At 35.2% G+C, this 12,915-nt stretch overlaps 4 protein-coding genes across 13 annotated transcripts; 1 reads left to right on the forward strand and 3 right to left on the reverse strand.

Annotated features, from left to right (window-relative positions):
• On the forward strand, positions 689 to 2,399 carry LOC107631203 (uncharacterized protein At4g28440). The gene is made up of 2 exons (XM_016334568.2): positions 689 to 1,166; positions 1,930 to 2,399. Exons 1-2 carry the CDS (start codon positions 920 to 922, stop codon positions 2,118 to 2,120), a joined length of 438 nt encoding a protein of 145 aa, XP_016190054.1. The 5' UTR covers positions 689 to 919; the 3' UTR covers positions 2,121 to 2,399.
• Positions 2,817 to 5,520, reverse strand: LOC107631201 (protein NUCLEAR FUSION DEFECTIVE 6, chloroplastic/mitochondrial-like). Of its 6 annotated transcripts, XR_001618515.2 has the most exons (5): positions 5,288 to 5,473; positions 5,068 to 5,192; positions 4,030 to 4,099; positions 3,275 to 3,319; positions 2,817 to 3,131 (listed from the first exon to the last, which is right to left on the reverse strand). XR_001618515.2 is itself a non-coding variant. In XM_016334566.2 (4 exons), the coding sequence occupies exons 1-3, from the start codon at positions 5,425 to 5,427 to the stop codon at positions 3,312 to 3,314; spliced, it is 273 nt and encodes a 90-aa protein (XP_016190052.1). In that variant the 5' UTR covers positions 5,428 to 5,519; the 3' UTR covers positions 2,817 to 3,131; positions 3,275 to 3,311. The 6 variants fall into 6 exon arrangements, 5 of the variants coding, with proteins under 5 accessions (XP_016190052.1, XP_016190050.1, XP_016190053.1 ...); XM_016334566.2 differs by lacking the exon at positions 4,030 to 4,099 and having other exon boundaries at positions 5,288 to 5,519; XM_016334564.2 differs by lacking the exon at positions 3,275 to 3,319 and having other exon boundaries at positions 5,288 to 5,519.
• On the reverse strand, positions 6,470 to 7,679 carry LOC107633729. 2 transcript variants are annotated; one of them, XM_021119491.1, is made up of 3 exons: positions 7,324 to 7,679; positions 7,066 to 7,227; positions 6,470 to 6,913 (listed from the first exon to the last, which is right to left on the reverse strand). In XM_021119491.1, exons 1-3 carry the CDS (start codon positions 7,357 to 7,359, stop codon positions 6,644 to 6,646), a joined length of 468 nt encoding a protein of 155 aa, XP_020975150.1. In that variant the 5' UTR covers positions 7,360 to 7,679; the 3' UTR covers positions 6,470 to 6,643. The 2 variants fall into 2 exon arrangements, with proteins under 2 accessions (XP_020975150.1, XP_020975151.1); XM_021119492.1 differs by having other exon boundaries at positions 6,470 to 6,910; positions 7,324 to 7,662.
• Positions 8,206 to 11,768, reverse strand: LOC107634678. 4 transcript variants are annotated; one of them, XM_021119494.1, is made up of 4 exons: positions 10,631 to 11,768; positions 9,060 to 10,235; positions 8,802 to 8,963; positions 8,206 to 8,649 (listed from the first exon to the last, which is right to left on the reverse strand). In XM_021119494.1, exons 2-4 carry the CDS (start codon positions 9,093 to 9,095, stop codon positions 8,380 to 8,382), a joined length of 468 nt encoding a protein of 155 aa, XP_020975153.1. In that variant the 5' UTR covers positions 9,096 to 10,235; positions 10,631 to 11,768; the 3' UTR covers positions 8,206 to 8,379. The 4 variants fall into 4 exon arrangements, with proteins under 4 accessions (XP_020975153.1, XP_020975154.1, XP_016193590.1 ...); XM_021119495.1 differs by having other exon boundaries at positions 8,206 to 8,646; positions 10,631 to 10,974; XM_016338104.2 differs by lacking the exon at positions 9,060 to 10,235 and having other exon boundaries at positions 10,631 to 11,224.

Here is a 12,915-nt window from a genome sequence, read left to right on the forward strand (position 1 = left end):
TAATAAAAATAATAAAGAAAAAACATATCTTATTAAATAAAAAAATACTATAAAACGTCTTTTCTCAATTAACAAAACCCTACTGATACAATTACACGAAGCTGTAACAAGACACTTTTTATTTTTATTATTGAAATTTTGGTGGTGTTTTTAAATAACGTGGAGAAGTGGTGTGTGTTTTTTATGTATGGATAATCACAAAACTGAGGCACAATTTTGTGTATTTAATTTTTTTTTTGTTATACCACAAATCTGAGAGTCAGATTTGTGGTTTATAATTTTTTTCCACAAAACTGACCCACCGATTTGTTTATCCTTTAAAAAAATTTTAGCTTACACAAATCTAAGGCTCAAATTTCTCTATTACCCCAAATCTAACCCTAAGTTTTGTTTCCAAAAACAAAACTGAACCTCTGAATTTCAATTTAAAAAAAAATTATCTCCATATCTATGAAAAACACACTATTTTTCTATAATTGAGCATAACACATTTTAAACTTCCATAACTAAAAAAATTAGCCTTTAACAAGAAGAACTAGGTCTATTATAGAACTATTAAAATAGATTTATCAAAATTCAAAAGTCATATGTTTAAAATTATTAATTATTACAGCTTTTATTAATAATAATCTTAATATATATTTTTAGAAAACACTTGTGAATTGAAACTACTTTCACATATAGTTAGATGTCACGTGACGTTTAGCGATTCGATGTAAAACTCAAACGACGTGTCGCATCATTTCCAACAGAAACATTTATGAGCAAAAATAAGCAACTGATGTAGAAAGGGTAAGCCTTTCATTTCAATTATACACTCCGTCTCGTGTTGCAGTATCTGAGAGAAACCCATCAATCGATTTCATCAGAAAGTAAAAATCAAAATAAAAAAGTGGAAGCTTGTTACTGTCGTTGATCAATGGCGTCGAATCAGCAGCAGGGAAGTGCGGAGAAACCGGCGAAGAGGAAGCCAGTGTTCACCAAAGTGGATCAGCTGAAACCGGGAACCAACGGTCACACCTTGGTGGCGAAGGTGTTGTCTTCAAACACCGTCTTGAACAAAGGGAGACCCTCCTCTTCCCAAAACCTTCGCCCCACTCTCATCGCAGAGTGCCTCATCGGCGACGAAACCGGCACCATCCTCTTCACCGCTCGCAACGATCAAGGTAGATTCCCTTTTTTGCTTATATTCTCCTTTTTGCAATTGTAAAAATGTAAACTTTCCATGTGGGCACGTGCCTTGTTTGGAATCTAGTAATGCACTTGGGAATGGAGATCCCGAATGTTGTCTTGTTTTGTTGGGTTGGGTTGCGTGGAATCTAAAATCCTACTTAATTGGAGTCTCTTTCGCGTTTGGATGTGCTGAGCTGGCTTCATCTGCTTTAAGATTTGATTAAAGCTGTAGTACAGACACAGTGGATTCCTTAACTGTTTTTGTTGTGTATTTATGTTGCTTAGTATACTTGTTGGGTTTGGGAATGGTGATGATCAATAGTGAATTATCTTGCAACTGTAAGGGTGTTAGATGGATCCAATCCATGGTTCAGTTATGTAAAACAAAAAATGAAAAATAACATTGATTTGGAGGTGATCATTTTTCAAGTACAACCAGCTATTAGTCTTTCTGCCTTTGAGTTCTTATTAGCTCATATGCTTGTTTTACTGCCATTGCCCATTTGGTTACCGGGATCTTGGTTTTTTTGTGCCTTTTCATTTATCTCATCTATAGTCCTTTATCGTATTGGAAGATCTTGTATTTCATATATTGATCTTATTGACAATGATGTGTGGGTAGTTTTAACTCTCAAAAGATTTCATTTTATGCACGTTACCACTGATTAGCTTTTGTTGATGCATGATATACCTGTAGAACAAGCTTTTGTTCATGCCATGCAAGAAGTAACTTCTTTCCCTTACCTCTTATTGCAGTTGAATTGATGAAGCCAGATACTACGGTGATTCTCCGAAACGCAAAGATAGACATGTTTAAGGGATCAATGAGGCTGGCTGTCGACAAATGGGGCCGCATTGAGGTAACTGAACCAGCAAAATTTGCAGTTAAAGAGGATAACAACCTATCTCTGGTCGAATATGAATTGGTGAACGTGGTTGAGGAATGATTCTGCTGAAGAGTGCAAACATGGCTTTATGATTTGTTTATTGCACAATGGATACTGGGAAGGTGAAACATAACTGGTGATGGATTGGACTGGTATACGTTCTTACTTGTATTTAGGCGGTATTTCCCTTTAACATGTTTGACATTTCTTAGGGCTAAGCTTAAGTCACTTGGATAGTATTGTCTCAACACTAAGATTTGCTATTATCTGCTGTATCCAATGGAGAAAAGTATGATATTTTGTTTATATGAATATGTTATTCCCCATATTCGTTTCCATGTGTTTTTATTTTTATTATTTGGGTGTACTTGCAAGCCAGTGACTATTCCGTTATTGACATTCAATTCTCGGTTACCTAAAACATTCAGCTGCTCTGAGTCTCGGCCTCTCAGGTACTCGCAGAATCTCAGTATTGAGAGTTGTTTGCATAAAGTAATATTTTTGTTGGAAAACAAGCATAAGTAGGATTTTTTTTTTAAAAAAAATTGCGTCAAAACCGAATCTAGAGATACTAATATCCAATATATTTAAGGAACTTAATTTAAATGAGCATATTTTTAACTCAAAATGCCAATGGCAAAAAATGCTATCACTCATCTGCATCCTAATTTTGTTATAATACCTGTCACCCATGCTTCAACTCGTCATATCAGATCTACACAATATGTACCATCTGATTATCAATTTAACACTGACTCAACCAAAACATGGTACAATCATTTCCCTTTTATTAAAAGATTAATTGATTATGCTGGTTCCGGTAGTTACCATAATAGACTCGTTAATAATAGTAATGAAATCATCTGTAAGAATAGGGTGACATAAAATATTGTAAATAAACTAAAATAAGTTTAATAATAAAATTGCAGTCGTTTCTAGCACGGTACCCTGCTGTGGACGCTAGCACATTTGCACAAAAAGGTGTTGGAATTATCACACGGGGCCAAGCAGAAAACAACTGAAATCCATGGAATGTAGCGTGCACCTCATTCACAAACAACAATCATCCATCTACAATGCATCAAGAGGATAAGCATGAAGAAATCTATACTCTTAACACCCTATATACTGATCATATTACTTAGGTATATAACTCGTCAAATAATAAAAGCTATTTAAGGAAAACAAAGCAAGTGGAAATAACGAAACATTACACGGCAAGTCCCAAGCATAAAGCCAAAGAGCAAATGATCACGACCCTATACAAGGAAACAACCAGGGTCAAGACGGAATATAGCACCAGCAGAAACAATGTAGAAAAACATCAAGTTGCAGCAAACAAAAACAAACCTTTAAACACATTTTTCACTTTACGATATATGATGAAGTCAAAAAGTTTTATGTCTTACTATGTACTTCATCAAGGGACACCAGGATTGCAGCTGCGCAATGAAAATCTACCTCTATCTTGTTAAAAAACTAGCGCCCAAGTACAAGAGACACATAGAAACAACACGCAGAGAACATTCATTGAGGTTAGTCTCAAGATTACATTGCAACAAACAGATGCTGCATCATTTTGGTATCTGAAAATGATGGTAAGCTTGACAATGCTACGAACATTGATGCTTTTACTTAAAATTGGACAGATCATGGAATCTAAAATCCAGAAGGACTAATTGAATTATGAATCTTGTTAAAAATTCATTCATTGGCTGCAGTTAGGCACGAAAAATTACTGGTAACATATTCCAAAAAGACATCAGTGCAACTCTAACAAGATGTGTACTCCTGATGGCTGTAATATATTGTGTTTGCCTCTAAAAATGTGTCAGCACAAGTGCTATGTGCACGACAAGCAATAGTATCCAGAATTATATAAAGTTTTCTTCTTTCCAAAGATTTATGGTCATCTAAATTACCAACAGTAAATGAAAAGAAAGAAGAAAAAGAATTTTTACTTAACCACCTTATTTAGAGCTCATCTATATAGACTTTTCTCGAACCCTCTGTCATTCATCATAGATCATCATTGCAATCTGAATGAATACAATCAATCAGTATGGTCTCCATATTGTTATCTCTAAAAATTCATTCAGTGTGGTCCAGTTCAAATCAAATGTCGTGAATCCATAAATATGATTACTCAGTATCTCTCGCTAAAACAATTACTCAATATATCCAGAGGTCATATACGTACAAAATAATCAAAAGCTTGACATGCCAGCAGCTAGAAAATTCTTAAAAGCTATCCTACTTTCCAAAATAAACAACCTATATCACTGCAAATTGATTTCAAAACATTATTAATGAACTAGACTAGGGTGACAATTTTCATCTGAAATCCATAGTAACTCTGCTAAGGGCAAAGGTTCTCTCTATAGTTCACCAAAAAATGTTCTCTCTATAAGATGTTGCAAGACCAATTTATATGACCAGGGCAGTGGATCCATTTTGTGAGAATGTGATCATCACTTTAATTTACATTCAATTTAAAAATCCTGCTCTCTAATCTAATATAAAAAAGAGACATTTCTCAATACTTGAAAACAAAAAATTTGAAACAAATCCAAGTGACAGCATCAGTGATGCATGCTCGATCTTCATCTAGTCTTCTGTTGCCCTACAGAGGGGAAAGAATATGCATGGTTTCATTGTGAGAGCATGGAAGTGCCCAGTTGAAAAATATGCCTAAATACTACAAGGAAAAAATGTAGAAGTTTTCAATATGCACCAAAAAAGTAAAGTCACAGAACCCTTTCCTTTTGATCCAAAATGGTTAAGAGCAACACAATCAAGTCAGTACTTAGTAAATGACATAAAATCAAACACTTGGTGATCATCACAATTAGGTCCTAGTACATAAGACCAACATAAAGCCACAATAGATCATCACACCATAGCTTGCAACACAAAAGTTGAATATCATCAAAAGATTTGCAGTCATGAACAACAAGAATTGGCATGGTTTCAAATAATGCAGGCAAAGCAATGAATGAAGGAATACCTTCATGAGTCCAACCATAAGAGCGGGGGCAAGCGGAGAGCATCGAAGTCAGCAATGCGGAAGCCGTGGCCATGTGATACGGCTGCATCGATTCAACGCAGCAACTCATTGCCGGCGGCGGCGACCTTTGCCGCAAATTTCGGGGGGGAAAATACAAATGTTAGTGTTGTCTAACTTGTCTTACATTTAGTAGACTTGAGAGTTAGTTAGGGAGTGTTACCTGAAAATGCGGTTAGAGAGTGAACTTTGCGTCGGCACCCGAAACGGAGACCGGGTGGGTCTTGACTTGCCACCGGCGGCAAAGCTCACCGTTCGTGATGCGGCAGAACGCAGGAAACAGCGGGAGGCGACGGCTGACATCTTTACTTACGGAGACGGCGAGATTCACCAAATCAGCTGCTCTTTTGCTTCCTTGTTCCTATTCTTTTTTATTTTATTTCTCTTTGGGCTTTACGCTTTGGGTTTCATAGTACTATTGACAAGTATATAGTAAGTTCACCGTAAAAAAAAAGCACTAGTAGCTGTTTGGGTTGCTTAAGTGTCAAGTTTTGGATTATAAAAAAATTAAAATTTTATTTCTCCAATAACATATACTTAAAAATAACTAATATGGGTTTTCGAGTGATGAATTCACTCGTCTGCTATGATGCACGGACACTGACACGGACACGGGACACGACACGAGATATGCCGACACGCGAATTTTAAAATCTTATATGACACGAGGACACGCATACATATAAAATATAAAGTATTTTTTAGATAAATCGTAATGATATTTTGATATTTTATTAATATTATGGATTATAAAATTTTATTTCTCCAATAACATATACTTAAAAATAACTAATATGGGTTTTCGAGTGATGAATTCACTCGTCTGCTATGATTGCTATGATGCGACACGGACACGGGACACGACACGAGATATGTTATTTTAAAGTTAAGAATAAGACTGGACACGCTGACACGTGATGGTATTTAGATGTGTCCAGACGTATCTGGAGAAGAATTTTTTATTTTTTATTTTTTAACGATTAGACACAATAGACACGCATATCGGACGAGTGTCGGTAAATGTCGTGTCCAAAATGTGTCCGATACGCGGACACGGCAACTCAACGAAGTCTCCATGCTTCATAGCTCGTCTACTTAACCAAATGCTAAGGAATAAGGGTTCAAATTTTGTGCATGCAGCAACCATAAATAAATGTATATATATACTTAAAAATAACCATAAAACCAAATAAATAACTTAAATTTTTTATTTATTTATTATGTCACATCCTGACAGATATTGTCTTGCAATAAACTCCCATGTTTTTAGTTGAAGGATCACAAACAATAATCCAAAGCAGCTTATTTTTCATGCTTATAAAAAGAAGAAATAAAATCAATGTGGAAATACACTCAACCCCAATTCTTTTATTATTATGTATAATCCCCATAATCTGAAATATAACTAAGTTACAATAGAGTTGTGAAAGATCAAATGGACCATTCAAGAAAAATGGGATGAAAATCACTAGTTAAATTCTTTAGTGTGACGGCATCATAGTCATATGGTAGGTAGTAGCTAGTTCCTTGAAGTTCTCTTAGTTTTGGTGCTGATTCTGAGCAGGACATCAAGTAATGTGGGTATGCAAATGCCTCCAGACACATCCACTTCTTGTACCTTTGAGTTAGATGAATCAGAACAAGAAGCATCTCCTAATGTTTTCTTCTCAGTAGTGTCTTCAAACCTCAGCGTGTTTGGCAAGTACAATCGTCCTCTCTCCCCTCCTCTTATTCCTATAAGACGCCCAAGGGATACACTCTTGTCTTGGAAGAAAGATGCTGTTGACTGCTGGTTTCCAATGCAAGAAAAAGCAGTTATAAACACCAATTCTTTTGCTTAATTCTCGATACATTCTTATATTGGTGTCTTTGGAGACTAATTAACTTGGTGTATATATTTCAATACAAAAAGGGGACAAAAGTAGATTTGGTTCATTTTACCTCAGTATCAAGGTTAGAGGATGAGAATGAGGAGAAGCTGGTGGATGGCATCTGCGTCGATGAGAAAGGCTCCACCGGTGCAGCTGCGGGTGCCTCTGTAACTCTAAGCTTTATATTCAAAAACCCAAGACCCAGTGGCCATCCATTGGGCATCTCATCATTCTGAAAGTATGTGGCAATGAAAACAATATCAACATTATTACAAATTACTTCAACTTTAAAATAAGTCTTAATCAAAGGTTAGCAAGCAAAACATACATGTATTATATTGCATTTAGAAAAGGGTAAAAGCATACATCAGCAGATTAGTCACAAGAATTCCCAAAAGAATTTGGCATCTCCAACACTATATAGTCAACTTCTATTCATGGAATTTTCTCCCCAAAGATGTACATTGATTTTGAATTCCCAATTCTACTACTGTCCACCTTATGGTGCTAGCTAGTTCCTTGCTATGTGCAGAAAAAGAACCTTCAACAGAGATGAGGTTAGCAGGATACTGTGCCATCGGATTCTAAAATTCAGATAACTTTTTCTGGCCACTTTTTTTTAGTTTTTTCAATTGTCACTTATTAATCCATGTTACTAAACTCATCTTAAGGACCCTCACACCAACCCTACCATGATACATTTAGTAAATAATAATATATATTATATCTAAATTTATTTTAAAAATATATGTTAAGAATAAGACTGGACACGCTGACACGTGATGGTATTTAGATGTGTCCAGACGTATCTGGAGAAGAATTTTTTATTTTTTATTAAGACACGATTAGACACAATAGACACGCATATCGGACGAGTGTCGGTAAATGTCGTGTCCAAAATGTGTCCGATACGCGGACACGGCAACTCAACGAAGTCTCCATGCTTCATAGCTCGTCTACTTAACCAAATGCTAAGGAATAAGGGTTCAAATTTTGTGCATGCAGCAACCATAAATAAATGTATATATATACTTAAAAATAACCATAAAACCAAATAAATAACTTAAATTTTTTATTTATTTATTATGTCACATCCTGACAGATATTGTCTTGCAATAAACTCCCATGTTTTTAGTTGAAGGATCACAAACAATAATCCAAAGCAGCTTATTTTTCATGCTTATAAAAAGAAGAAATAAAATCAATGTGGAAATACACTCAACCCCAATTCTTTTATTATTATGTATAATCCCCATAATCTGAAATATAACTAAGTTACAATAGAGTTGTGAAAGATCAAATGGACCATTCAAGAAAAATGGGATGAAAATCACTAGTTAAATTCTTTAGTGTGACGGCATCATAGTCATATGGTAGGTAGTAGCTAGTTCCTTGAAGTTCTCTTAGTTTTGGTGCTGATTCTGAGCAGGACATCAAGTAATGTGGGTATGCAAATGCCTCCAGACACATCCACTTCTTGTACCTTTGAGTTAGATGAATCAGAACAAGAAGCATCTCCTAATGTTTTCTTCTCAGTAGTGTCTTCAAACCTCAGCGTGTTTGGCAAGTACAATCGTCCTCTCTCCCCTCCTCTTATTCCTATAAGACGCCCAAGGGATACACTCTTGTCTTGGAAGAAAGATGCTGTTGACTGCTGGTTTCCAATGCAAGAAAAAGCAGTTATAAACACCAATTCTTTTGCTTAATTCTCGATACATTCTTATATTGGTGTCTTTGGAGACTAATTAACTTGGTGTATATATTTCAATACAAAAAGGGGACAAAAGTAGATTTGGTTCATTTTACCTCAGTATCAAGGTTAGAGGATGAGAATGAGGAGAAGCTGGTGGATGGCATCTGCGTCGATGAGAAAGGCTCCACCGGTGCAGCTGCGGGTGCCTCTGTAACTCTAAGCTTTATATTCAAAAACCCAAGACCCAGTGGCCATCCATTGGGCATCTCATCATTCTGAAAGTATGTGGCAATGAAAACAATATCAACATTATTACAAATTACTTCAACTTTAAAATAAGTCTTAATCAAAGGTTAGCAAGCAAAACATACATGTATTATATTGCATTTAGAAAAGGGTAAAAGCATACATCAGCAGATTAGTCACAAGAATTCCCAAAAGAATTTGGCATCTCCAACACTATATAGTCAACTTCTATTCATGGAATTTTCTCCCCAAAGATGTACATTGATTTTGAATTCCCAATTCTACTACTGTCCACCTTATGGTGCTAGCTAGTTCCTTGCTATGTGCAGAAAAAGAACCTTCAACAGAGATGAGGTTAGCAGGATACTGTGCCATCGGATTCTAAAATTCAGATAACTTTTTCTGGCCACTTTTTTTTTTTTTTTTCAATTGTCACTTATTAATCCATGTTACTAAACTCATCTTAAGGACCCTCACACCAACCCTACCATGATACATCTGCTAGATTTCAAGTCTACAGGGCTGGTTGTTTGATACAACAAATTAAAATATGCTCCATTTCTTGTTAGATATGATATCCTATTTCTACCAGCATTAATTATTTAAGGGAATAAGACTGATAGAAACTAATGGAGATTACACTGTCGGATTCATATTCAATTTTGGAGGCAAATAGAGTTGTAGAAAAAACATATCTATATGTGCTTACGATTCGGTGGTTCTTATGAGCTCATATATATCTAGATATTTATTTTCCAGATCTATTTTTCACTCTTATGATTGCTATTGCATCTCAAAACTTTATTTGTATTTTATATTGTTCCTTCCTGTTTCGAATTTGGCCCACATCATGTGCCATTGTTAGACTTCCATCACTTATTAGATATCATTATGTAAGAGGAGAATGGTTTTACAGATAATAGTTCCAGTGAGAGAGACATTTTAGTGAAAATGTTTCTACATCATCTAAATTTGACATGCTGTGCTAGAAATGTATCAAATGGATCTGCAGTTTTAGTGCAACTTCTTATTAGGTTAGACGTGATTAATGATTATGAGAAATTATGAAGAAATAGAAATGCACAACACCTCTGATACAACTTCAATTGGATCCACTTCTCATATGTTACACTATGAGGAGTAATCTACATCAGTAACCACATTGTTACAATAAAGTTCAGACAAAAAACATTGAAGGGTTTTAATGAAATGTTAATTTCAGAGGCCACCGATTGAACAACCACTCGTCATTATGGTCCTAATTGAGACACAAATGGGTCTATCCTTTAATGTCAGTCCATCTGGAAAGTACAAATTAAATTTCACAGTATACTCATTTATTCATGCCAGTCCATCTGGAAAATGCAAAATTTCACTTGCAGATAGAAAGATAACAATAAGAGCATAGGTAGGTATTCATTAAAGAGACTACTTAACAAGAGGTACACATATAACACAGAACTTCAATTGCAATTCCAGTATAAACACCTCATACAGTCCAAAACATATTTGACATATATATTCATCAGTAGCACCACAGAAAATAAATGTCATTATCTTCTTTCACCGACACATCTATACAATAATGATATACATGATCTAATAAACTTGCTGGAAAAAAATGGATGGCAAAAGAAGGCATATATATAGGGTGAGAGAGAGAGAATGAGTATAATTTGTGAATTATTGTTGTTACCTCTGATTCTGAAACTGAAAGCATGCTGACTCTGGGCTCAAGCCGTCCAGTTGGGAGAATTAGTTGATAGAAAAATGATGATCACAGAAACAAAAAAAAATAATTGAAAGAATTTTGTGTATACTGACAAAAACCAATGGAGCATTTACGTGTCTCCTAACTAGTAAGTAGTAACTAGTATTCTTCTCCTTAAACATTAATACCATGGGTCCCACCTCACCTGCTAGATCTATGCTCTCTCTCTTGGTCTATCTTAGTTTCCAAATATAAAGAAGAAGAAGAAGAACAAGAACAAGATGACATCCAATAATAATATATAATAATTCTAAGGAAAGCAAAAAAAATTATGTAATGTAGGGTACATATAATCAAATGTTAAATAATGTTGTGGCCTTGCCGTTAAAAGAGGATTGTGATGATTGATAAATATCTTTGAAATAAAATAGAAACTTATAATAATGTCTCGTTGTGAAGTTTAGTTGCATTATACTGTTATTTCGCTGAATTCATTGTACCTTTGCTGTTTCTAGAAGTATCTCTAAAAGCATTTGGATATAATTTATCCTAATTGTCGGTTAATTAATAGCATTTAGAATACTTACCTGATTGTTATATGATTTGCAGGGATAAGAAAGACAATAACAAAAATATTTTCTTTCTATTCTAGCTAGCAAAACGTTAAGATCGAGTCTTATATATAATTTAATTCTTTTGTCATTATTGTGTGTCTATTGCTTGTTGGGTGTGTGGTTAGTGTTATACACACATACATAAATCCCTTTTATTTTTTTCATTAGTCAACAAGCATTAAAAATTTATTACGTTGAAAGGGATCGGAATCATAGAAACAGACATATATATAAGTCTAATTTGATATCCCTGGCTATAAATTTTAATTGGTTTGCAAGAATGTAAACTTTTCAGCAACTTTGATATTTTCAAGAGTCCAAAATAACCTCCTGTATGTTTCATCTTCCAATCAATACCTTTGTAAGTATGTGAATGTAAGTACTAAGTAGTGCATGTGTGAATGTGAGTGAGAGCCGCAACTTGGTTCATGCGTTTTAATCTTGATGGGTACTTGCTTGGTGGCTGAGGGAGGAGAAGCCAATTGCATTCTAGATATTTGTTTTCCCTGCCATATGACTATGTATAGTTTATGTTATATCAAAATAATTGCATATTTTAAAATTTTATTAATGTCTATTTTCAAAATATTCATCATCATTCATTTTGAATAACAAATAATAAGCTCCAAAAATATGCATCGCATAAATTTATTCCACAAATACGCAGGGCCAACTCAAAGTTGGCGCATGCGAAATGGAGTTCCAAGTAAGACAGGTGTAGTGCCCGCGAAATGGGCCTGACAGCACTAAGTTCACCTCTGGAGCAGCGCTCACGAAATGGTAGCGTAGCCATTTAGTGGCTGGCGTCCGCGAAATGCCTCATTCCAAGCCTGGCGCGCACGAAGTGGAGCACCTCAAGTGGGTTGGCACCAACATAACCATTGAGACCAATATAAGGAATCACATAAGATGCAATTAAATAGTTTAAGTCATTAGCATAGGGATCAAATGGTGGCTTCAGCCTTTTACGGTTTTACCAAATGCATTATTTATTATTTCTTCAAATATTTCTGAGCTTATATTCAACAATGGCCTTGAGAATCCTCTCACCGTGCTCTTTACGGCCCTGCAACCAAACTTAAATTAAGTACTTTCATATTAACTAAGACGTCAAACATATTCCTATTATAAAAATTTAAAATGCAAACCTTTAATTTTTACTTATCTAGTTGGCTGATTGATAGTTAAAAAATAACTTTCGGTTCCATACAAAAAAAATTCAGCTTTCAAGTACTCCAAATTAAGAGCCAATTCAATCATATCAATATCAGATTTTGGAATAGTATCCCATGATCTTACAAAAATTTTATTAGGAGAATAAAAGAGAAACACTAGTAAAAACACAACAAAAAAAAACTCATGGGATTGAAAATAATGTTAAGTGCCATGTGACCGCCCCTGTATCCTCATTTCGCGGACGTCAGCCACTAAATGGCTGCACTACCATTTCGTGGGCTTCGCTCCAGAGGTGAACCTGGTGCTGTCAGGCCTATTTCGTGGGCACCACACCTGTCTTGACTTGGAATTCCATTTCGCAGGCGCCAGCTTTGAGTTGGCCATGGGTATTTATGGAATAAATTGATGCGGTGCATATTTTTGGAATTAATGTTTTTTGAATATTTATTTATATAAAAAAGCCACAAGTAATAACTAGTG

Source organism: Arachis ipaensis, chromosome B03, assembly GCF_000816755.2.
Source record: "Arachis ipaensis cultivar K30076 chromosome B03, Araip1.1, whole genome shotgun sequence".
NCBI lineage: Eukaryota > Viridiplantae > Streptophyta > Magnoliopsida > Fabales > Fabaceae > Arachis > Arachis ipaensis.